Source organism: Ranitomeya imitator, chromosome 1, assembly GCF_032444005.1.
Source record: "Ranitomeya imitator isolate aRanImi1 chromosome 1, aRanImi1.pri, whole genome shotgun sequence".
Classification (NCBI taxonomy): Eukaryota; Metazoa; Chordata; class Amphibia; order Anura; family Dendrobatidae; genus Ranitomeya; species Ranitomeya imitator.
The window spans coordinates 769,498,446-769,524,574 of NC_091282.1; the positions used below are offsets into that span (position 1 = coordinate 769,498,446).

A 26,129-nucleotide genomic window follows, 5' to 3' on the forward strand; every position below is an offset into this window, starting at 1 on the left:
TGACGGGGGTCACTGTGCAGAAGTAATCACCCCCAGGTACTATAGATCATGGGGGTCACTGTGCAGAAGTAATCACCCCACAGGTACTATAGATCATGGGGGTCACTGTGCAGAAGTAATCACCCCCAGGTACTGTAGATGACGGGGTCACTGTGCAGAAGTAATCACCCCCAGGTACTATAGATCATGGGGGTAACTGTGCAGAAGTAATCACCCCCAGGTACTGTAGATGACGGGGGTCACTGTGCAGAAGTAATCACCCCCTGGTACTGTAGATGACGGGGGTCACTGTGCAGAAGTAATCACCCCCAGGTACTATAGATCATGGGGGTCACTGTGCACAAGTAATCACCCCCAGGTACTATAGATCATGGGGGTCACTGTGCAGAAGTAATCACCCCCAGGTACTGTAGATGACGGGGGTCACTGTGCAGAAGTAATCACCCCCAGGTACTGTAGATGACGGGGGTCACTGTGCAGAAGTAATCACCCCCAGGTACTATAGATCATGGGGGTCACTGTGCAGAAGTAATCACCCCACAGGTACTGTAGATGACGGGGGTCACTGTGCAGAAGTAATCACCCCCAGGTACTGTAGATGACGGGGTCACCGTGCAGAAGTAATCACCCGACAGGTACTGTAGATGACGGGGTCACCGTGCAGAAGTAATCACCCCCAGGTGCTATAGATCATGGGGTCACTGTGCAGAAGTAATCACCCCCAGGTACTATAGATCATGGGGGTCACTGAGCAGAAGTAATCACCCCCAGGTACTGTAGATGGCGGGGTCACTGTGCAGAAGTAATCACCCCCAGGTACTATAGATCATGGGGGTCACTGAGCAGAAGTAATCACCCCCAGGTACTATAGATCATGGGGGTCACTGTGCAGAAGTAATCACCCCCAGGTACTGTAGATGACGGGGTCACTGTGCAGAAGTAATCACCCCCAGGTACTATAGATCATAGGGGTCACTGTGCAGAAGTAATCACCCCCAGGTACTGTAGATGACGGGGTCACTGTGCAGAAGTAATCACCCCCAGGTACTATAGATCATGGGGGTCACTGTGCAGAAGTAATCACCCCACAGGTACTGTAGATGACGGGGTCACCGTGCAGAAGTAATCACCCCCAGGTACTATAGATCATGGGGGTCACTGTGCAGAAGTAATCACCCCAGGTACTATAGATCATGGGGGTCACTGTGCAGAAGTAATCACCCCCAGGTACTGTAGATGACGGGGGTCACTGTGCAGAAGTAATCACCCCCAGGTACTATAGATCATGGGGGTCACTGTGCAGAAGTAATCACCCCCAGGTACTGTAGATGACGGGGGTCACTGTGCAGAAGTAATCACCCCCAGGTACTATAGATCATGGGGGTCACTGTGCAGAAGTAATCACCCCCAGGTACTATAGATCATGGGGGTCACTGTGCAGAAGTAATCACCCCCAGGTACTGTAGATGACGGGGGTCACTGTGCAGAAGTAATCACCCCCAGGTACTATAGATCATGGGGGTCACTGTGCAGAAGTAATCACCCCCAGGTACTGTAGATCATGGGGGTCACTGAGCAGAAGTAATCACCCCCAGGTACTATAGATCATGGGGGTCACTGTGCAGAAGTAATCACCCCCAGGTACTGTAGATGACGGGGTCACTGTGCAGAAGTAATCACCCCCAGGTACTATAGATCATAGGGGTCACTGTGCAGAAGTAATCACCCCCAGGTACTGTAGATGACGGGGTCACTGTGCAGAAGTAATCACCCCCAGGTACTATAGATCATGGGGGTCACTGTGCAGAAGTAATCACCCCACAGGTACTGTAGATGACGGGGTCACTGTGCAGAAGTAATCACCCCAGGTACTATAGATCATGGGGGTCACTGTGCAGAAGTAATCACCCCCAGGTACTGTAGATGACGGGGGTCACTGTGCAGAAGTAATCACCCCCAGGTACTATAGATCATGGGGGTCACTGTGCAGAAGTAATCACCCCCAGGTACTGTAGATGACGGGGGTCACTGTGCAGAAGTAATCACCCCCAGGTACTATAGATCATGGGGGTCACTGTGCAGAAGTAATCACCCCCAGGTACTATAGATCATGGGGGTCACTGTGCAGAAGTAATCACCCCCAGGTACTGTAGATGACGGGGGTCACTGTGCAGAAGTAATCACCCCCAGGTACTATAGATCATGGGGGTCACTGTGCAGAAGTAATCACCCCCAGGTACTGTAGATCATGGGGGTCACTGTGCAGAAGTAATCACCCCCAGGTACTATAGATCATGGGGGTCACTGTGCAGAAGTAATCACCCCCAGGTACTATAGATCATGGGGGTCACTGTGCAGAAGTAATCACCCCCAGGTACTGTAGATGACGGGGGTCACTGTGCAGAAGTAATCACCCCCAGGTACTATAGATCATGGGGGTCACTGTGCAGAAGTAATCACCTCCAGGTACTGTAGATCATGGGGGTCACTGTGCAGAAGTAATCACCCCACAGGTACTGTAGATGACGGGGTCACCGTGCAGAAGTAATCACCCCCAGGTACTATAGATCATGGGGGTCACTGTGCAGAAGTAATCACCCCCAGGTACTGTAGATCATGGGGGTCACTGTGCAGAAGTAATCACCCCACAGGTACTGTAGATGACGGGGTCACCGTGCAGAAGTAATCACCCCCAGGTACTATAGATCATGGGGGTCACTGTGCACAAGTAATCACCCCCAGGTACTATAGATCATGGGGGTCACTGTGCAGAAGTAATCACCCCCAGGTACTGTAGATGACGGGGGTCACTGTGCAGAAGTAATCACCCCCAGGTACTGTAGATCATGGGGGTCACTGAGCAGAAGTAATCACCCCCAGGTACTATAGATCATGGGGGTCACTGTGCAGAAGTAATCACCCCCAGGTACTATAGATCATGGGGGTCACTGTGCAGAAGTAATCACCCCCAGGTACTATAGATCATGGGGGTCACTGTGCAGAAGTAATCACCCCACAGGTACTGTAGATGACGGGGTCACCGTGCAGAAGTAATCACCCCCAGGTACTATAGATCATGGGGGTCACTGTGCAGAAGTAATCACCCCCAGGTACTGTAGATCATGGGGGTCACTGTGCAGAAGTAATCACCCCACAGGTACTGTAGATGACGGGGTCACCGTGCAGAAGTAATCACCCCCAGGTACTATAGATCATGGGGGTCACTGTGCACAAGTAATCACCCCCAGGTACTATAGATCATGGGGGTCACTGTGCAGAAGTAATCACCCCCAGGTACTGTAGATGACGGGGGTCACTGTGCAGAAGTAATCACCCCCAGGTACTATAGATCATGGGGGTCACTGTGCAGAAGTAATCACCCCCAGGTACTGTAGATCATGGGGGTCACTGAGCAGAAGTAATCACCCCCAGGTACTATAGATCATGGGGGTCACTGTGCAGAAGTAATCACCCCCAGGTACTGTAGATGACGGGGGTCACTGTGCAGAAGTAATCACCCCCAGGTACTGTAGATGACGGGGTCACTGTGCAGAAGTAATCACCCCCAGGTACTGTAGATGACGGGGGTCACTGTGCAGAAGTAATCACCCCACAGGTACTATAGATCATGGGGGTCACTGTGCAGAAGTAATCACCCCCAGGTACTGTAGATCATGGGGGTCACTGAGCAGAAGTAATCACCCCACAGGTACTGTAGATGACGGGGTCACCGTGCAGAAGTAATCACCCCCAGGTACTGTAGATGACGGGGGTCACTGTGCAGAAGTAATCACCCCCAGGTACTATAGATCATGGGGGTCACTGTGCAGAAGTAATCACCCCCAGGTACTGTAGATCATGGGGGTCACTGAGCAGAAGTAATCACCCCCAGGTACTGTAGATCATGGGGGTCACTGTGCAGAAGTAATCACCCCCAGGTACTGTAGATGACGGGGGTCACTGTGCAGAAGTAATCACCCCACAGGTACTGTAGATGACGGGGTCACCGTGCAGAAGTAATCACCCCCAGGTACTATAGATCATGGGGGTCACTGTGCAGAAGTAATCACCCCCAGGTACTATAGATCATGGGGGTCACTGTGCAGAAGTAATCACCCCCAGGTACTGTAGATGACGGGGGTCACTGTGCAGAAGTAATCACCCCCAGGTACTATAGATCATGGGGGTCACTGTGCAGAAGTAATCACCCCCAGGTACTATAGATCATGGGGGTCACTGTGCAGAAGTAATCACCCCCAGGTACTATAGATCATGGGGGTCACTGTGCAGAAGTAATCACCCCCAGGTACTGTAGATGACGGGGGTCACTGTGCAGAAGTAATCACCCCCAGGTACTATAGATCATGGGGGTCACTGTGCAGAAGTAATCACCCCCAGGTACTATAGATCATGGGGGTCACTGTGCAGAAGTAATCACCCCCAGGTACTATAGATCATGGGGGTCACTGTGCAGAAGTAATCACCCCCAGGTACTGTAGTCTGTAGCTGATGAGGGTCACTGCACAGAAAAAAGAACCACCTAGGTAGCATAGTCTGTAGATGATGGGATCACTGTGCAGAAAGAATCATCCTCAGGTATTGTAGATGATGGGGTCACAGTGCAGAAGTATTCACCCCCAGGTACTCTAGATAATGCGGTCATAGTGCAGAAGTAATCACCCTTTCGCACTGAGGACCCTTCTTACACGGTTATGCAGCCGCATCTCCTGTAGAACCACAGGTCCCCAGCACGTCTCCTCGGCCCGAGCGCCTCTCCTGTCCGCACTGTTCGGCTTCTCGCTCGCTCTGGCACCTGAAGGGTTAACAGACTTGTTTCCTTCTCGGCCTTGAGCACTACAACTCCCAGCAGCCTCCGTGCGGCCCCGCCCCAGTGACGCGCTCCTCTCGCGAGGCTTCCCGCCCCCCGTGACCTGCTGGCTGCGTCTCGGCGCTCGGTGTCCGTATATAAAGGAGAAGCAGAAGCGAGGAGGCAGCACCGGGGGCCGGGGAGGCTACTGCGGGACATGGCGACCGCGGCCAACGCCAACCCCGTGGTAAGAGCCCCGTGTAGTGCGGCTCAGCCGGTGCCGGAGATGTGGAGTCCAGCGGTGGTCGGGGCCCCGGTGTGCTGGGCTCCTCTGTATTCCCGCCATTCTCCGGGTGTGTGGGGGTTTCCGGGCGCTACGGCAGTGTCAGCAGTCACTGTGGTCCTGTGCTGGGGGCCCCGAGTAGCGTCGCCTCCCGGGGGTCCTCTGCCTGGTCCTGGGGTCGTTACATGTATAATGAATGCTGGAATCTGGGGCCCCGAGCCTTCTGTGACTGTAGTGGGGCTCAGTGGTCCCCTTCACTACTGGGGCCCCTCAATGTCCCTTTCGTCACTATTGGGTTCTTCAATGGCTTGTGGGGCTCATCCCCACCCCCCACTCATTATTGGGGCCCCTCAGTGACTTGTGGGGCTCTGCGTCTCCCTCCTCAGTACTGGGGTCTTCAGTTACTTGTGAGGCTCATTACCCACACACACACTCAGTAAACTTGTGGGGCTCAGTCCCCCTCTTTATTGGGGGCCCTTCTGTGACCTGTGTGGTTGTGTCACCCTCTTCAGTGTTGGGGTCCCTCTATAAATTTTGGGGCTCAGTCCCCTATTATTGGTGCCCTATTATGACTTGTGGGGCTCAGTGTTCCCCCCACTATTGGGACTCCTCAACGACTTGTGGTGCTCATTCCTCCCTCAGTGTAGTATTGGGGCCCCCTCTATGACTTGTGGGGCTCAGTATCCCCCCCTCCTCAGTATTGGGACCCCTCAATAACTTGTGCCCCTCAGTTTCCACCTCATTATTGGGGCCCCCTCTGACTCTGGCTCAGTATCTCCCCTCCTTAGTTTTGGGGTCCCTCCATGACTTGTGGGGCTTGGTGTCCCCCTCCTCAGTATTAGGGTCCCTCTAACTTGTAGGGGTCATCCCCGCTCCTCAGTATTGGGGCCCCTTTGACTTGTGGGGCTCAGTTCCTCAGTATTGGGGCCCATCTGACTTGTGGGGTTCAGTATCCCCCCTCCAATACTAGGACCTCAGTGTCCTCCTCCTCCCCCCCCCCCCCCCCCAGTATTGGGACCCCTCAATAACTTGTGGAACTCGGTATCCCCCTTCAGTATTGGGGCCCCTTCTAGGATTTGCGGGGCTGTACCCCCTTCTCAGTATTGGGGCCCCTCCATGACTAGTGAGGCTGTGTCCTCCTCAGTATTGGGGCCCCTCCGTGATGAGTGAGGCTGTCCCCCCTTCTCAGTGTTGGGGCCCCTCCATGGCTTGTAAGGCTCAGTTTCCCCCTTCCCAGTATTGTGGCCCCTCCATGACTAGTGAGGCTGTGTCCCCCTTCTCAGTATTGTGGCCCCTCCATGATCAGTGAGGCTGTCCACCTTCTCAGTATTGGGGCCCCTCCATGATCAGTGAGGCTGTCCCCCTTCTCAGTATTGTGGCCCCTCCATGATCAGTGAGGCTGTCCCCCTTCTCAGTATTGTGGCCCCTCCATGATCAGTGAGGCTGTCCACCTCAGTATTGGGGCCCCTCCATGATCAGTGAGGTTGTCCCCCCTTCTCAGTATTGGGGCCCTTCCATGACTTGTAAGGCTCCGTTTCCCCCTTCCCAGTATTGGGGCCCCTCCATGACTAGTGAGGCTGTGTCCCCCTTCTCAGTATTGGGGCCCCTCCATGATCAGTGAGGCTGTCCACCTTCTCAGTATTGTGGCCCCTCCATGATCAGTGAGGCTGTCCACCTTCTCAGTATTGGGGCCCCTCCATGATCAGTGAGGCTGTCCACCTTCTCAGTATTGGGGCCCCTCCATGATCAGTGAGGCTGTCCACCTTCTCAGTATTGGGGCCCCTCCATGATCAGTGAGGTTGTCCCCCCTTCTCAGTATTGGGGCCCTTCCATGACTTGTAAGGCTCCGTTTCCCCCTTCCCAGTATTGGGGCCCCTCCATGACTAGTGAGGCTGTGTCCCCCTTCTCAGTATTGGGGCCCCTCCATGATCAGTGAGGCTGTCCACCTTCTCAGTATTGTGGCCCCTCCATGATCAGTGAGGCTGTCCACCTTCTCAGTATTGTGGCCCCTCCATGATCAGTGAGGCTGTCCACCTTCTCAGTATTGTGGCCCCTCCATGATCAGTGAGGCTGTCCACCTTCTCAGTATTGGGGCCCCTCCATGATCAGTGAGGCTGTCCACCTTCTCAGTATTGTGGCCCCTCCATGATCAGTGAGGCTGTCCACCTTCTCAGTATTGGGGCCCCTCCATGATCAGTGAGGCTGTCCACCTTCTCAGTATTGTGGCCCCTCCATGATCAGTGAGGCTGTCCACCTTCTCAGTATTGGGGCCCCTCCATGATCAGTGAGGCTGTCCACCTTCTCAGTATTGTGGCCCCTCCATGATCAGTGAGGCTGTCCACCTTCTCAGTATTGTGGCCCCTCCATGATCAGTGAGGCTGTCCACCTTCTCAGTATTGGGGCCCCTCCATGATCAGTGAGGCTGTCCACCTTCTCAGTATTGTGGCCCCTCCATGATCAGTGAGGCTGTCCACCTTCTCAGTATTGGGGCCCCTCCATGATCAGTGAGGCTGTCCCCCTTCTCAGTATTGGGGCCCCTCCATGATCAGTGAGGTTGTCCCCCCTTCTCAGTATTGGGGCCCCTCAATGACTAGTGAGGCTTTAAGCTGACTTTAATGTGGCTGAAACTCCACCCACTGCAAACTAATTCAATTGATGAGTGGGTGGAGTTTTGTTCTGGTGGGCAGAGTTGCATCTGCTGAACATTATTATTTATTTATATAGCACCAGAGTTATAGATATCGTTTACAGTGACAGACTGGTACAGAGGGGAGAGGACCCTGTCCTTGCGGACTTACATTCTATGGACACTGGGATTTTATGCCCAGTGAGAGCTATTGGTAGAATGTAGTGGCTCTCTGGGGTGCCAGCTCCCATCCTTCACAGCAGGGAGCCGCCTCCTTGTAACACATCCTTTGCAAAGGACCCATCACTAGCTACTGTAGAATCAGACATGCTGTGACATTGTGTCTCCTGCTCCTCCTGATACTTTTGGGTCTCTCCTCCTCCTTCTGTCCTGCACCTCCCTCTATATACACAGAGCTGAGGGGGAGGGGATGAGTCCTGCTGACGTCAGCTGCCCTCCCTCTGAGTGCTTGTGTACTGCAGTGATGGAGGAAACCTGTGAGTAACAGTTGGAGGAGGGGAACAGACTGGGCCTCATCCCTAACATATAAGGCTGCCGTCACACCAGCAGTATTTGGTCAGTATTTTACATCAGTATTTGTAAGCTAAAACCAGGAGTGGGTGATAAATGCAGAAGTGGTGCATATGTTTCTATTATACTTTTCCTCTAATTGTTCCACTCCTGGTTTTGGCTACAAATACTGATGTAAAATACTGACCAAATACTGATGGTGTGACTGCAGCCTAAAAGGAAGAATATTTACAGGGCCCTAAAAGTCAAAGAGTTTAGTGACTTCTAGCATACCTTGTACTGGAACACCTCATGCACCCTGCTGCTGCAGAACCTCCTGCTCAGAGCGTTGGGATCTCATGTCCGTCACTAATGGACTGCAGTTTTCAAGAGATGTGGGCAGGTTAGTGCAGCCCCTGCTCTGATAATTGGTGGTCTCTCCGCTCACAGCCAGCTTATTCCAGGATGACACTTCTGGGGGCTTATGAAGGGTGTACAGGAGGAGCTGCTAGGCTGGGTACAGTTCTAGGCATTGTGGGGGGTCTGCTCTGTCATCCAGCCCCCCACCTCTCATCCCTGCTGTCTGGTGACGTAGGCTGCGTGCCCACAATGAGGTTTTGTTGCATTTTTGACTCTATCTCACTGTCACGCTGCAGCGTCTTACCGCTCCAGTAAAGTATGGGATTTATAGAGATCTTCTGCCCCTGCGCCTCTTGTTAACGCTGCGCTGCTCGTTTCCAATCCACCACTGCAATTTCTTTGGCGGGTATGATTAGTTTTCTGTGTATTTTCTCCATTGACTTATATTAAATGCCCAGCAAAAAAATAAACATACGTTTTTAGTACGTTTCTGCAGTGGAAACACATGTAATCCCCACCGAAGTGGAACGCACCTAGTATGTTAATAATGTTCTTAAAAAGCCAAAAAAGTCTCAAGAACAAGCTTTATTTAACCCCATCAAGATATGCGCCATACATATACTGCGCATGTAGGGGTCTCCCACTTTGATGTGGGCTCCAGCACTGAGCCCACATCTCTCCCAGCACATGTCATCTGTTTTTAAACAGCTGACATGTGCCCCTAGCAGCCCTGGTGAAATTGCATTCCGCTCATGGCTGTTAACCTGTTCAATCTCTGACAGCTGCATTTAATGTGATTGTGCCGTAAATGCGTCATTAATCCCGCCCATCGGCACCCCTGTCTGTGACATGACCGCGATTCGCCTGTGGGTTGTCATGAGGACCCGGAGTCTGCAGCAGACCCCTGTGGTTGTCATTGCCGGATTGCTACGAACGCCACCCAGCAGTCTGCCCTCATAGCAAGTGAGCATTTCTGCTATTGAAGCAAGTGAAAAGTTAAAAAAAAAAAAGTTTAAATCACCCCCCTTTTATGCCCCATTCAAAATAATATATGTAAAAAAAAAAAATACAGATTTGGTATCTCCACCTTCAGAATCGCCTAATCAAGATATAAAGAGAACTAGAATTAATCTGATCGGTAAATGGCGTAGCGCAACAAAGTTAAAACGCCAGAACTACGACTTTTTTTTTTTTTTGGACACCACAACATTGCATTAAAATGCAATAACGGGCGATCAAAAGATGGTATCTGCACCAAAATGGTATCAATAAAAACATCAGCTCAGCACGAAAAAATAAGCCCTCACCCAACCTGAGATCACAAACAATGGAAATGCTATAGGTCTCGGAAAATGACGCACGTGGTTTTTTTTTTTTTTTTTTTTTTAAACTTTAATTTTTTCCCACCACTTAAATAAAAAAACCTATACATGTTTGGTGTCTGAACTCGTAATGACCTGGAGAATCGTAATGGCAGGTCAGTTTTAGCATTTAGTGAAAATGGTGGGGGGAAAAAAACCAGTTGTGGAATTGCACTTTTTTTTGCAGTTTCACTGCACTTGGAATTTTTTTTCCCATTTTCTAGTACACAACATGGTAAAACCAGTGGTGTTGTTCAAAAGTAAAACTCGTCCCGCAAAATACAAGCCCTCACATGGCCAAATTGACCAAAAAATAAAAAAGTTATGGCTCTGAGAAAAAGGGAAATGCAAATTCGAAAAAGGGCTGCGGTGTGAAGCGGTTGAAGCATGACACTGCAAACAGAAAAAAACAGCTTCAAAAATGCATGTTGCCAAATTTACATAATGGGTGCAGCTAAAGCTGATCATGGGGACGTGGCCTTGTGGAGAGATGTGACTGTCCGCAGTGGCTGGATCCTCCACGTTATTGTCGACCCTTTCTGCATCGCTGTTTAGGCCAACGCCGGATAATGGCTGCTGGGGAGACTGGATATCCATGATTAATGTGGCAACAGATTGGAAGACTTGTGAGGGCTGAGGGTTTGTTACTGTTGTGCCTAGCCAATCCTGAGAGTCCGATATGTTGTAGACGAGACTGCCCACACTGGATGCAATTGTAATGTTCCTCAGCTGTGTGAGCAAGTCCCTGCTGACAATCAGATGTTTTGAACACTGAGTATTAGGAGCATGGGATCTGATGGTACCAGAGAACTTACGATGTGAGTACAAGAGGTGGCGCCGCCATGTTGTCAGGTACCATCCCTATGGTAGATGGTGTGGAAAGTGCTGCAGTGCCTCAGCCAGGACTGTGGAGTTGGTATATAATGGAGCCACTCCAACATATATAATAAATTGGGTACAGTAGTGCAATGCAGGATGTGCTGTAAGTGGTTCCATAATAATTTGGGAAAGTGATGAAATGTCCGGTTTCTGATCTGTGCTTCCCTTTTATACACGTGCTCAGTAGTGACCAGTGCTGCGTAGTCAGAGGTTTGGCTTACTGCCTCCGCACAGCCCTGCCTTCTGTAGCTCTTGGTGCAGCCAGGGATGCAGTCTCCTCATCGTGTGCTAATCTGAGCTATCTCTTGTGTCTCAGCCTAAACTGTACCGCTCGGTGATCGAGGATGTCATCAATGATGTCCGGGAGCTGTTTCTGGATGAGGGTGTGGACGAGCAGGTCCTGATGGAGCTGAAGACGGTGAGTACCGTACCCCCACCCCTCTGCGCTGTTCCCTGCTGCCGCTCTGACCACCTCTTCTCTTCCAGCTGTGGGAGAATAAACTGATGCAGTCCAAGGCTGTGGACGGCTTCCACTCCGAGGAGCAGCAACTTCTACTCCAGTCCCAGCAGCAGCAGCAGCACCACCACCACCATGTGCAGGTGCACCAACATCCGCCGCCGACAGCCACTCACCAGGCTCAGCAGGTCCTCATCCCAGCCACGCACCAAGGTTTGATTATAGTGCCACAGTGGGGGGGTGTTCAGTCTCATGGCGACCCAATCTGCCACCACCATGGCTCTAATGGGCTGGCATGCAGCACTCCTGGAAGGCAGTGATGCCACTATAGACAGGAGAATCTGAAGATGGTGGCCATTGTGGTCATCACTTAGGATATACCGTATATACTCGAGTATAAGCCGACCCGAGTATAAGCCGACACCCCTAATTTTGCCACAAAAAACTTGGAAAACTTAATGACTCGAGTATAAGCCTAGGGTGGAAAATGCAGCAGCTACTGGTAAATGTCAAAAATAGGCACCAATAAAAGTAAAATTAATTGAGAAATTAGTAGGTTAAGTGTTTTTGAATATCCATGTTGAATCAGGAGCCCCATATAATGCTCCATACAGTTCATGATGGGCCCCATAAGATGTTCCATATTAAAATATGCCCCCTATAATGCTCCACAAATGTTGATTATGGCCCCATAAGATTCTCCATAGACACATTTGCCCCATAAAATGCTGCATAAATGCTGATTATGGCCCCATAACATGCCCCATATGCTGTTGCTGTGATTAAAAAAAAAATCACATACTCTCCTCGTCGCTCAGGCCCCCGGCACTTGCTATAGTCACCTTTCCCCGTTCTACCGTCGGGCGCCACTGTGTTTTTTGCACTGACATTCAGGCAGAGGGCGGCGCTAATCGCGTCATCGCACCCTGTGACCTGAGCGTCACTGCAGACGGTGCAAAAGACGGAGCCCGGTGGTGGGACAGGTGAATATCGCGCAATGCCCTTGTTATACTCACCTGCTTCTGGCGCGGTCCCTGGTTCTCCGGGTGCCGGCAGCTTCTTCCTGTGTTGAGCGGTCACATGGTACTACTCATTACAGTAATGAATATGCGGCTCCACCCCTATGGGAGTGGATATGGGTCCATATTCATTACTGTAATGAGCGGTACCATGTGACCGGTCAACGCTTGAAGAAGCTGCCGGTGCCCGGAGAACCAGGGACTGTGCCAGGAGCAGGTGAGTATGATTAGACAGCTGCCGCTCCCCCTCCCCTGCCAACCCCTGGGAATGACTCGAGTATAAGCCGAGGGGGGCAATTTCAGCCTTAAAAAAATGGGTTGAAATTCTCGGCTTGTACTCGAGTATATACGGTAATACTGCTGAAGAGTTATTGTCCTCTATTTATCAGTGCCCCGTCCTTCTGGTGATCACATCTTTCTTCCCTCTGATTTCAGCTTCTCAGCAGCAGGTTCTGATCCCGAGCAATGATTCCAAGCTGATCCAGCACATGGCCCCACAAGGAATGGTATGGGGTCCTCTTGGGGCTGAGGGGGTGTCGCTGATTTTTTTTTTTTTTTTTTTTTTTTTTTTTTTGAGGGGGTAAAGGCTACAATTTGTTTCTTGTTGCAGAGTGCTGCAGCCACCGCGGCTACACTGGCCCTTCCTGCCGGGGTTACCCCTGTCCAGCAGCTCATCACCAACTCCGGTAATTATGGGTGAGGGGCAACGTCGGCACACGAGAATCCCGAAACCCTCTACACTTACAAACCAGTGGTGTATATGATACTTGGGGTCCAGGGTACAGACTTAAAGTTGAGGCAAAGAGGTTCTGGTTATGCCTCTGCTGAGGATTTAAGCTGCTGCTTGGTTATGGGAGGTCTCGGAGGGTCGGTGGTGATGTCCGAATTTAAATTTCTGTTAGCACTCTTCACCCTTGGCTTAATTTTAGCTCGCTGGCAACCAGGGAAGCTCCTTACATGCAGTCAATATCTGTTACAAGCGTCTACTATAAAATTGGTCTGCATCTAACCTCTGGCGCCATCACAAATCCTATGGATGAGGGTCTTGGGATCCTCCCTGATCAGTGATGAGGCTTTGTAAAAGTGGAACCTCCTAAAGTAGCTAAAATCTGTGTTGCACAAGGAAGGAGCCCTTTGGGTGTCACGGTCTGTGCGGGGGCTGATAAAACACACTCACTCTGGTGGTCGCCTCTGCCATCATTGTGCCAGTTTGTTACTTTCCAGTTCTTCCCACAGGTCAACTCCTGCAGGTGGTCCGAGCCCCCAATGGCGCCCAGTATATCATTCAGCAGCAGCAGCCTATGGTCCTGCAGCAGCAAGTGATCCCCCAAATGCAGCCTGGAGGGGTACAAGCCCCTGTCATCCAGCAGGTAGGCAGCTTTTTATGCTTGTGACTTCCAATATCATGGGGGATATGGCCCTTGTGACCCACTTGTCTATTCCAGGTTCTGACTCCCCTGCCCGGTGGTCTTTCACAGCAGACCGGTGTCATCATACAGCCTCAGCAAATCCTCTTCACAGGCAATAAACCCCATGTCATCCCAACCACCGTCGCAGCTCCACAAGCACCATTGCAGGGGCAACTCTCTGTGGCAAATGCCCAACAGCCGCAGCAGGGACAGCAGCAAGCACCTCTTGTCCTCCAGGTGGATGGTGCCGGAGACACATCTTCTGAGGAAGATGAGGACGAGGATGAAGATTATGATGATGAAGAGGAGGAGGACAAGGAAAAGGATGGAGAGGATGGCCAAGTGGAAGAGGTAATCTTAAGGTGGTGTCCCTCAGGCATGTGTAAGAGAGTAATGGTGTGCACTCGGGTCGAAAACATGGAGGTGCTGGTAAAACAGACCATGCGGTCCAAACAGTCATATACCAGAAAATTACCGCACACTCAGAGTTGGTATGATGCAAAAAATTATCACATGAGTTTATTGTGTTTACAAACGAGGTTGCCACCAAAAGGTATGTGCAAATAGAAACCCAACGTTTCGACCCTCCTGGGTCTTATTCATGGGGTTGCTACGGAGATAAAGAAACCAAATCAGAAATAAATCCAGCAACATTAACAGAAGAAAAGAATGTGCCAAATAAGATTGATACATCATATAAATACACCAATAGAAGAGAAAACATAAAATACATATCATACAAATATACATAGCAGCCAGCGTAGGACGTAGACTACTGGTAAGGAGCAACAGAGCTCAAAAGAAAAGTTCTTGCGATTTTGATAATGAAAAGGTAGAGGATGTAGAGAGTATAGAAGGTAGCAGAGTTAAGGGGGAGTCACACATAACGATATCGTTGCAACGTCACGCTTTCGGTGACGTAGCAACGATCTCGTTATGTGTGACAGCGACCAACGATCAGGCCCCTGCTGGGAGGTCGTTGGGGAATGATCAGGACAATTTTTTTTTTTTTGGTCGCTGATCACCCGCTGTCATCGCTGGATCGGCGTGTGTGACGCCGATCCAGCGATGTGTTCACTTGTAACCAGGGTAAATATCGGGTTACTAAGCGCAGGGCCGCGCTTAGTAACCTGATATTTACCCTGGTTACCATTGTAAAAGTAAAAAAAAAACTACATACTCACATTCTGATGTCTCACGTCCCCCGGGTTAAAACTGCTTTCGGCAGGAGCGCTGCTAATGTGTCTGCGCCGGCCATAAAGCAGAGCACAGCGGTAACGTTGCCGCTGTTACTGCTGGCGCTGACAGTCGGTGCAGGAAAGCTCTCGGCAGCAGCGCGTGCATTAGCAGCGCTCTTACCGAAAGCAGTTTTAACCCTGTGGACGCCGGCGGGGGACGTGACAGACATCAGAATGTGAGTATGTAGTTTTGTGTTTGTTTTTTTTTTTTTTTTTTACTTTTACAATGGTAACCAGGGTAAATATCGGGTTACTAAGTGCAGCCCTGCACTTAGTAACCTGATGTTTACCCGGGTGCTGCAGGGGGACTTGGGCATCGTTGAAGACCGTTTCAACGATGCCGAAGTCGTTCCCCTGATCGTTGGTCGATGGAGAGAGCTGTCTGTGTGACACTCCCCGCGACCACACAACGACTTACCAATGATCACGGCCAGGTCGTGTCGCTGGTCGTGATCGTTGGTAAGTCGTTTATTGTAACGATACCTTAAGTCTAAGCTGATTACCTTGGTTCCTGATCAGCTAAATAAAGGTGGCAGAGGTAGGGCAGGAGGAAGGATCCCTTAGATAAATAGTCACTGTGGTGAAAGATAGCAAAGTTTTATATAGGGTAATAGCAGATAAAATACGAGAGGCGCTAGGATGAAGTGTATTGTATCGGGCTCCCTGTCAACCCACATGTATACGGTTATAAACATCTGAGTGATGGTCAAAAGAGAGGGCGTATTATTGACCTGCATACAACTGGGACCCTGGGCGGAGTGTCTTGTCCTGGGTCCCCTGTAATTACTAGTGTAGACTGTTAGTCATAGGAGTGTACAGCCGAATGGGCGTTAAATGCATAATGTTGGGACCCATGGCATTATACAGCAGGAAATCACATTAAGGTAATATTATACTTATTACATGTGGAGGGCAGTACTGAAATAGAATGTAGGTGCCATAGTCGAGCAATGGGTCGCATATAAATACCTTGATAAAGTCTGAGGAAAGGGTATGGCGGTCCTAGGAAGGTGTTGTTTGCTTGGTGTGGGGGGCCTCAATTTCAATGGTGGGCCTACGGAAGACATCCATGAGGTGAGGGGATGTCGGGAAGCAGGGCCGGCGTCAGCACCCGGCGTACCCGGGCAAGTGCCGGGGCCCTGGCGAGACAGGGGGGCCCATTCAGGGATGGCAGCTGCCTAGGGCCCCCGCTCCCCCATGGGCCCTCAGCTAGTGTCACATCACGCAGCCGCCATGGGGCCTCTGTGAGGCAGGGGAGCCCGCCGCCGCATTGAACTATACTGACGTCTGCCGGTAATGTTCAAAGCAAATGATGGAGGAGAGACCGTCACCTGATGCTCCCTTTCCCATCATTCCGCACTCTGCCTCTGACACTGTAGCTGCAGGTGTGCGATAGCATCATCGCTCACTCGCTATGTGTCAGGTAGTGCAGTGGCAGCCGCCGAGAGTGGAGCAGCACAGGCACATTGAGAGGTGAGGAGTGTTATTTTTTTTTTGTAACTATAACAGTGAGTACTGGACTATGGGGCCATTCTTGGGGGGGGGGGGGGGGGGGGGAGCTGTGCTGTATACTACATGTCTGTTCTATATACTACGTGGGCCGTGTTATATACTATGTGACTGTGCAATATACTATATGGGCAGTTATATGCTACGTGGGCTGTGCTATATACTACGTGGCTGTGTTATATGCTACGTGGGCTGTTATATACTACATGGCTGTGTTATATGCTACGTGGGCTGTGTTATATACTACATGGCTGTGTTATATGCGATCATGAATCATGGTATGTGTTAAAGGGGGGCCCACTGAGACTCTTTTGCCCGGGGCCCTCAAAAACCTGGAGCCGGCCCTGTCGGGAAGTAACAGTGGTGGCGTAGCCAAAAGTAAAGAAATAGGGGTACCTGCAATCCTCCTGGATAGCTGTATAGAGCGGCGCTCCTGCGCCCTGCTAGAGGTGGCGTGTAGGGGGATGAGGGAGATAGTGGGTTTTTATACCGCCTATGGTAGCGCCGCACCGGAAGTGAGGTCCCTAGGACTGGAAATGACGTGGCGCTATCATGTTGTAATAACCGCGCATGCGCGGTGAGCGCTGGGCGAGTGTGTGGGCATGAGAATGCCAGAAGCAGGGTGTGACATCAGGCATAATGAAATATGCGTGGCTAAACATCCTGCAAAACTAGATAAGGATGACCATAAGAGACGGAGCACAATGTAAGAGATATAAACACTAGGTTGAGGTGCCGCTGAATGTATGGATGTGTTTGACTGGGGCTAGTAATATGAGTGAGTGTCGTACAACCTGTACTTTGTATGGCTATATATCAGGATAACTGAGCGTCGTAGGGCTCCCAGTGGGAGGCATAAGTGGACGGTAAGCTATAATGTACAGGATGGGTAACCTTACATTAGAAGGAAAATTAAAGGGGAACTCGCCAAGTGGGATGAGGGCTCATCGTGTCTGGAAAATAAAGCGTAATATTAATGAAGATACTACAGCTGCCAGTTCATTTCCCTATTTAGGCCCTTGGGGGTAATGGTCTCCAGCTTATGAATCCAGAAGGTTTCCCTCAATTTGAGCTGTTTAATAGGTCCCCACCCCTTCTCGGTCGGGGTACCTGCTCGATGACCTGATATTTCAGCTGCGCTACCGTATGTCTGAATTTAGTGAAATGCTCGGGGATGGGCAGCCATGTTTTGCCACAATGGATGGTAGATTTGTGGCTCGCTATGCGGTCCTTGACATGTTGTGTAGTTTCACCTACATAAAGGAGGCCACAGGGACATTTGATGACAAAAACTACGAAGTTGGAATCGCATGCATGATAGCCGTGGATGGGGTACGACTTGCCTGTTCTAGGGTGTGTGTGACATTATCAGATTTGATAATGTTTGAGCATGAAGCACCGCTGAGGCAGGGGAATGTACCGAGGCGGCGTGCTGCAAGAATACTTTGACTGGTGGTTGGGCGTGGGCTCCCCATGTCTGCCCTGACTAATTTGTCTTTGAGATTAGGGGCTCTCCTATTACACATGAGAGCAGACACTGAAAAGCTCAAGATTTTAGGGTAGGCTTTTGCCAGTAATGTGGCATGCTGAGAGTTGTAGTTACAGAAAGCACTAATATATACTAGATGGTGGCCCGATTCTAACGCATCGGGTATTCTAGAGCAGAGGTCCCCAACCTTTTTTGCACCAGGGACCGGCTTTAAGCAAGACCAGTTTTCCATGGCCCGGTGGGGGTGGGGCAGGGGCGGGGCTCTGGTCATATGGGGGTGGAGTTATGGAGGGGTGGAGCTTAGTGCATACTTATCATATAATTATGACGTTTATAATGAGAATGTGATTCTCACACACACACACATTCTCACACACACACATTCACACACATTCTCACACACACATTCTCACACACACATTCACACACCCCTCTCACCTCTCCTCGCACTCTCCCACAGCAGCTCATTGCCTTCTTCTGACACAGCCGGCCGCTGAATGATGACGTCATTCAGCGGCGCGTCTGTGTGAGAGGAAGCAGGAAGACAGATCGCTGGGCAGTGGAGCTGCAGGGATTTCTCCCTGCCCGTCACAGCCACCCTGCAGGGGCTCCCCTCCACCTCTGCACTTGTTGGGAGCCGGCGCTCTGCAGCTTCTCTGTGCCGGCTGTCAGCTTGACAGTCGGCACAGAGAACAGCTGACTCCCTGACCGGGGGCGGCAGAATGCAGCCGCCGGGGGAGACACTGCGGACCGCCGAATGAGGCGGCCCGACTGCGCCCCCCTGCCGGCTGCGCCCCCCTAGATACGCCACTGGGCGTGTCAGTGAGGAGAGCCTGCCGCCCCACCCCGTCAGGAACACACCATGCTGCGCAGGAGGGCTGTGTCACTAAGACCCGCCTGACGCCCCGCCCCGTCCTGCATAATGTTCTCTGCCGGGAGCTGCGAGCTGTCACAGAGCGTGCTCTGACCAGGCGCAGGGCCACGAAGCTAGCTGTCAGCGGCGCCGCGGACCGGCTGAAAAACCCCAACGTCCTGGTCCGCGGAGCGGCGGTTGGGGACCTCTGTTCTAGAGTATGTATGTATGTATGTATATAGCAGCCACATAGTATATAGCACAGGCCACGTAGTGTGTATATATGAGCCATGTAGTATATAGCAGACAAATACTACGTGGTCTGTGCTATATACTATGTGGCTGCTATATGCATACATATTGTAGAATAACCGATGCGTTAATACAGGCCACACAATATATCAGTGGCCACGCAGTATATAACACAGCCACGTACTATATAACACAGCCCACGCAGTATATAGCAGCCACACAGTGTATATAACACAGGCGACGTAGTATATAACACTGGCCATGTAATATATAGCAGCCACGTAGTATATAACACTGCCCACGCAGTATATAACTGGCCACGTACTATATAACACAGCCCACGCAGTATATAACACTGCCTATGTAGTATATAGCAGCCACGCGGTATCTAACAGCCCACGTAATATACAGCAGTGTGGGCACCATATCCCTGTTTAAAAAAATAATTAAAATAAAAAAATAGTTATATACTCACCCCTGGGATCCAGTGAAGCTCCGGCGATACGCGCACAGCTGCTGCCATTTTCCGTTCCCAGGATGCATTGCGAAATTACCCAGATGACTCCACTAAGTCTTCTGGGTAATTTCGCAATGCATCGCCGGGAACGGAAGATGGCGGCAGGCGCGAGCGGCTCGGCGGACTACGGAGGGTGAGAATAGCAGGTTTTTTATTTTTAACATTACATTTTTTTTACTATTGATGCCGCATAGGCAGCATCAATAGTAAAAAGTTGGGGACACACAGGGTTAATAGCAGCGGTTACGGAGTGCGTTACCCGCGGCATAACGCGGTCTGTTACAGCCGGCGTTAACCCTGTGTGAGCGGTAACTGGAGGGGAGTATGCGGGCGCCGGGCACTGACTGCGGGGAGTAAGGAGTGGCCATTTTCTTCTGGACTGTGCCCGTCGCTGATTGGTCGTAACTGTTTTGCCGCAACCAATCAGCGACTTGGATTTCCATGACACAGAGGCCGCGACCAACGAATATCCGTGACAGAAGGACAGATGGAAGTGACCCTTAGACAGTTATATAGTAGACTAGCTGAAGAGCCCGGCGTTGCCTGGGCATAGTAAATATCTGTGGTTAGTTATAGCACGTCACTTCTCTTATTTTCCCATCACGCCTCTCATTTTCCCAATCACATCTTTTTCTCCCTCCCTCCTTTCATTCCCCCCTAACACTTGTCATTTCGACCTCACATCTGTCATTTTCCGATCACTACACTATTTTCCCTCACTCCTCTCATTTTGCACTCACACCTTTTCATTTTCACCTCACACCTCTCATTTTCACCTCAGTATATACATGTTTGTCATCTCCCTTATATATAGTATACACCTGTATGTCATCTCCTGTATATAGTATATACCTGCTGTGTCATCTCCCCTGTATATAGTATATACCTGTATGTCATCTCCTCCTATATATAGTATATACCTGTGTCATCTCCTCCTATATATAGTATATACCTGTGTCATCTCCTCCTGTATATAGTATATACCTGTGTCATCTCCTCCTGTATATAGTATATACCTGTGTCATCTCCTCCTGTATATAGTATATACCTGTCATCTCCTCCTATATATAGTATATACCTGTGTCATCTCCTCCTATATATAGTATATACCTGTGTGTCATCTCCTCCTATATATAGTATATACCTGTGTGATCTCCTGTATTAGACCTCGTTAACACGTTATTTGCTCAGTATTTTTACCTCAGTATTTGTAAGATAAATTGGCAGCCTGATAAATCCCCAAGCTAACAGGAAGCCCTCCCCCTGGCAGTATATATTAGCTCTCACATACACATAATAGACAGGTCATGTGACTGACAGCTGCTGTATTTCCTATATCGTACATTTGTTGCTCTTGTAGTTTGTCTGCTTATTAATCAGATTTTTATTTTTGAAGGCTAATACCAGACTTGTGTGTGTTTTAGGGCGAGTTTCGTTTGTCAAGTTGTGTGTGGCGACATGCATGTAGCGACTTTTGTGAGATGAGTTTTGTGTGGCAACATGCGTGTAGCAACTTTTTGTGTCGAGTTGCATGTGACAGGTTAGTGTAGCAAGTTGTGTGCAGCAAGTTTTGCGCATGGCGAGTTTTGCGCGTGGTGAGTTTTGTTTGGTGCCTTTTGAGTATGTGCAAGTTTTGTGTGAGGCAACTTTTGCATGTGTTGCAAATTTTGTGCATGTGGCAATTTTTCCGCGTGTGCAAGTTTTGCGTGTGGCGAGTTTTCCATGAGGTGAGTTTTGCACTTGTGGCGAGTTTTGCGTGAGCCTAGTTTTTGCATGTGGCGAGTTTTGCGCGTGGTGAGTTTTGAGCGGCGACTTTTATGTGGCGAGGTTGGTGTATGTGTGGTGAAATGTGTGGTGAGGGTGGTATGTGTTCAAGCACGTGGTAGTGTGTGGAGCATTTTGTGTGTGTGTGTGTTCATATCCCCATGTGTGGTGAGTATCTCATGTCGGGGCCCCACCTTAGCAACTGATCGGTATATACTCTTTGGCGCCATCGCTCTCATTCTTTAAGTCCCCCTTGTTCACATTTGGCAGCTGTCAATTTGCCTCCAACACTTTTCCTTTCACTTTTCCCCAATATGTAGATAGGGGAAAAATAGTTTGGTGAATTGGAAAGCGCGGGGTTAAAATTTCACCTCACAACATAGCCTATGACGCTCTCAGGGTCCAGACGTGTGACTGTGCAAAATTTTGTTGCTGTAGCTGCGACGCTTCCAACACTTTTCCTTTCACTTTTCCCCAATATGTAGATAGGGGAAAAATAGTTTGGTGAATTGGAACGCGCGGGGTTAAAATTTCACCTCACAATATAGCCTATGACGCTCTCGGGGTCCAGATGTGACTGTGCAAAATTTTGTGGCTGTAGCTGCGACGGTGCAGATGCCAATCCCGGACACACACACACACACACACACACACACACACACACACACACACACACACACACACACACACACACACACACACACACACACACACACACACACACACACACACACACACACACACCTTTATATAGTAGATTGTCTAAGGGTCTGTTTGTCTGTAACCGAAATCCCGCATCGCTGATTGGTCGTGCCCGGCGTGACCAATCGGTGTTCATAAATAAGCTACATACATATACTAGAACGAGAATAACATGGAGGACAGTGTGTGAGGGAGAGAATAAAATTTTCCCCCATTTTTAAGTTTATTATACGGTAAAATAAATGGTGTCTTTGAAAACTATAAGTCATCCTGTAGAAAACAAGCTGTCATACAGCGATAATGACTAATAAAGTTTTGACTCTTAAAGTAAAGACAGGAGAAAAACAATAGCAGTGTCCAATGGGTTAAAACATAAATGTAAGCACCAATGTTTATATGAATACTAGATGGTGGCCCGATTCTAACGCATTGGGTATCTACTATATAATTGTCTAATTTTGTCTGTCTGTAACAGAAATCCCGCGTCGCTGATTGGTTGCAGGCAGCTGGCGAGACCAATCGGCGACAGGCACAGTCCAGCCGCGAATTGATACTGGATTTAAACCCCGCTGCGCTGATTGGTTGCGGACGGCCGATCAGTGATATTGGCGTGGGATTTAAACACCGCTTCACTGATAATGTATATATTTTACCCAGAAAATCCTGTGTATCCATTGCATTATTCTTAAATCTTAATAAACTACATACATATTCTAGAATACCCGATGCGTTACAATTGGGCGACCATCTAGTAGTCTAAAGCCGGATCTAGTGACTTCTGTTTCCTCCCGCAGGAGCCTCTGAACAGTGAGGACGATGTGAGCGATGAGGAGGGGCAGGAGCTGTTCGACACAGAGAATGTTGTTGTGTGTCAATACGATAAGGTGAGACACCCTCGTAGTGCCAGCGGACACTGGTCCTGTCCAGTCAATGGCAATAACCAGGACACCTGTCATAGCCATCCTTAACTTGTGAGCTACTGCAGTGAAATGAACCCTCTCTGAAACAGTGCTGCACCCAGAGATTGGCGTTTACTTTGAGCCCTTGTAATAAAGCTCAATGTGTGCAGTATTAATGAACCAATTAGGTCCTACATCTGTGCTCATGTCACAAGCACTTGTCCTGTGCACCTGACCCCCATAGGGTATCAGAATGTGCCATACGCAGCGTGGCCACTAGGTGGCAGCCTTGTAGAGATGGTCATCTGTGCATTGCAGCGTCCTGGCACTGTGAGCAATGTCTGGCCGTGGCCTAACTGCTGCGATGTATGGAAGCTGGCCACACTGAATCATGAGGGTCCACCTCTCCGCCATTGTGGTCTGATCCGATCCTGGTTCTTTGATCTCTGCTGAAGGTGCTTGACATTGTTTGCAGATGTAGGTTTTTGTAGTGGGCAAGCCTGCGGTCGGAGGTAGCCCATCGCGGTCCCCAAGTATCCTCTGCTAACATCTCCACTCTTCTCCACGTTTCAGATCCACAGAAGTAAAAACAAGTGGAAGTTTCATCTCAAAGATGGAATTATGAACCTGAATGGTCGTGACTTTGTCTTCTCCAAAGCCATTGGTGATGCTGAGTGGTGAGCCCCCCTCGGCCCTGCGAAGGGTTGTTAGGGGGGGGCAGTGACTTTTAGAGAAAAAACCCAGCTAAATAACTGGTTAATTTTAAAACTGCACCCAAAGTCCAGGAATTGACCCCCTTCCCTGGCGACAGTGACAATAAACTAACGCTGCATCTCCGTGTGGGCCTGGATGTCACGGGACTGATCGTATGGAGTGACGCCGAACACGGGACAGCTACGTGCAGCCCTTGTTTTATTCCCCTTTCCATGTTATACAAGTTTGATCCTCTGGAAAGTTTTACTTCAAAAGATTGTACAAAGTGTTTTTATCGGGGGACACTGGCACCTTTGCCCTCCTAGGTACCTGATGCGACCCCTGCTTTTACCGCCTCTCCCTTGTGCCGCAATCATCCATGATGTGATGCCTAAATGTCAGGTTCAGCTCCGAGTGTCTTCACATCCTGCCCTCCATTCTGTTTTATTCTTCGGCTTAATCATTAACTGTGCAGCTAACTGCTCCACGACCCGTGCCCCCCACGCTGCAGTGGGCTCTGGGGGTTCTTGTTGGGCACGTCTGGGGCTGGCTGCCTTACCCACCCTCACTCCTGGCAATGGTGATACATGGGAGGGGGCTCCATGTTTGTACTGCCTTGTGTCTAGTGCCTAAAATCACGCAAGTAAGATGCTGAGTCAGATGGAAGCTGCGCCCCCTCTTGGCTGCTGGCAGGGTTGCAGTCATCCATTCTGATTTATGTTTTTGTATGGGAATTCTGTGTCTCTTTCAACCTGTTCTGTGGGGTGATGATTGCAGATGAATGATCTTGGTGTGGGAACCCCCAATGAATACTTGCTGCCTTACACAGCACATTGACTGTGGTCGGAGCTCTGGAGCATGGCCACTCCCTCTTGGCGATCATCGGACCCTGTATATGGCAGTGATTGAGCAGCTTTTGATAAATGTGAAACCCTTTGTACTCAGCTGCTCGGGGGCTGGGATCTCTTTTATATCCGGACGGGTGGTTGCGCCCCTGTCATCTGCTGTTGTACGTACAGTGCTGTGGAGGGGCGACGCTATTTATTATGTCTGTCTGTAAATGCTGTACAATGGCAGATGAGGCCGCTTTCTTTTAATGCCACGCTTTAGACTTCTCATTAGGAAACTTATTTGATTCTCTTACGTTTTAATATTTTACCTTTGCAAAAACCTTTAATTAAAAGTTATTTTAAAACTTTATATTTTCTGTGTGAAGACCCCAGGGTGCTTGTGCGGGCTGTATATATATTGCCATAGCTTGAAATCGGAGGCGTCTCCACCTCTCTTCCGCAGATTGGAGATGATTTCGGACCATGTCTGCTGGTTCTGACGGACGCTGTGGCTCGCCCTCTGTGTGCCACGCTGCCAGGATAATCAGATGTCCATCCCATGGTACAATGATGCAATGCTGCCATCGGAGGCTGGTGCAAGGCCCCCTTCACACATCTGTTTATGTCCGTAGGGTGGTCTGTTTTTTTTTTTTGTTTTTTTTTTTCCTGTGTGACACTTTGGCACCTGGGGAAAAAGCCATACAGTTAATGCTGTTCCCAGGAGCTGAATTAAACTCATCCTTGTCGTTTGGTCTCTGTGGTCAGAGAAAATTCGATACTGATGCGAGTTGGAGTCAGTACCCACTGAGTGTGTGTGTGTGTATATTAAATAATTTGGAAAAGGGGGGGGGACACCGCGTGGAGTTCCCCTTCATTTTGTGGGGCCGATGTAAATATTCTGAGAAGGGGCCAATATCCTTAAGGTTCCCAGGCTATTCATATCAGTTCACAGCTGTTGGTTAAGCCTTTGCTGGTTCTGCCAATAAACCACTAATGTCCATTTCCCACGATGATCTGTGGATGGTTTGGTGAGCGGTGACATCAGTAATGCGACAGATCACCACACCAGCCATAACACGCTGAGCATGAGAAGCGCTGCCTATAATCGGCTGTAACCTTACTGACATCACCGCCGGTCACCCACAGCTATGTTCTCACGCTCCGCTTAGTATGTTCCGGCTGGCGTAGTGAGTGGTCGCATCGCTGATGTGACTTCTCACCAAGCCATCCAGATCCTTGTGGCACATAGGCTTTAATGGATTATGTGGAACGAAAGGAGGCTAAGCGCCAGATTTGGGGTGGTGGAGGGCTGGTGTTCTTAGTCTGGGAGTGGGCATTCATGGCTTTGTCCCAGCCCATTAATATCAGCCTGCAGATGTCTGTTTAGTATTTGTTGGTTAGTATATAGAGGGGGGACCCCATGTGGTGTATTTATATTTTATTATTAAAAGTCATGCTTTAACCCTATTGTACATTGTGGATGCTGGAACGCCCTTCCTCTTGTCTGTTACCCAACTGCTGGGCTGGAGTCCCTGCACCACATATTGTGATGGAGGCTACATTCCAACACTTGATGAGCTGAATAATCCTCTGCCCTTTCCCTGTTTTTTCCAGAATCACCAGGACGGTTGAAGGAGGCCTAATATTGAGGCTTTGAAGTGACGCATCATGC

The 26,129-nt window shown here is 49.8% G+C and overlaps 1 protein-coding gene across 1 annotated transcript; it reads left to right on the top strand.

Annotated features, from left to right (window-relative positions):
• The first annotated feature begins 4,921 nt into the window (after positions 1–4,921).
• GTF2A1 (general transcription factor IIA subunit 1) lies at positions 4,922–24,827 on the top strand. The gene is made up of 9 exons (XM_069735745.1): positions 4,922–5,054; positions 11,143–11,244; positions 11,313–11,496; positions 12,738–12,808; positions 12,913–12,988; positions 13,539–13,672; positions 13,748–14,062; positions 22,830–22,919; positions 23,508–24,827. The coding sequence occupies exons 1-9, from the start codon at positions 5,025–5,027 to the stop codon at positions 23,613–23,615; spliced, it is 1,110 nt and encodes a 369-aa protein (XP_069591846.1). The 5' UTR covers positions 4,922–5,024; the 3' UTR covers positions 23,616–24,827.
• Positions 24,828–26,129: the final 1,302 nt, after the last annotated feature.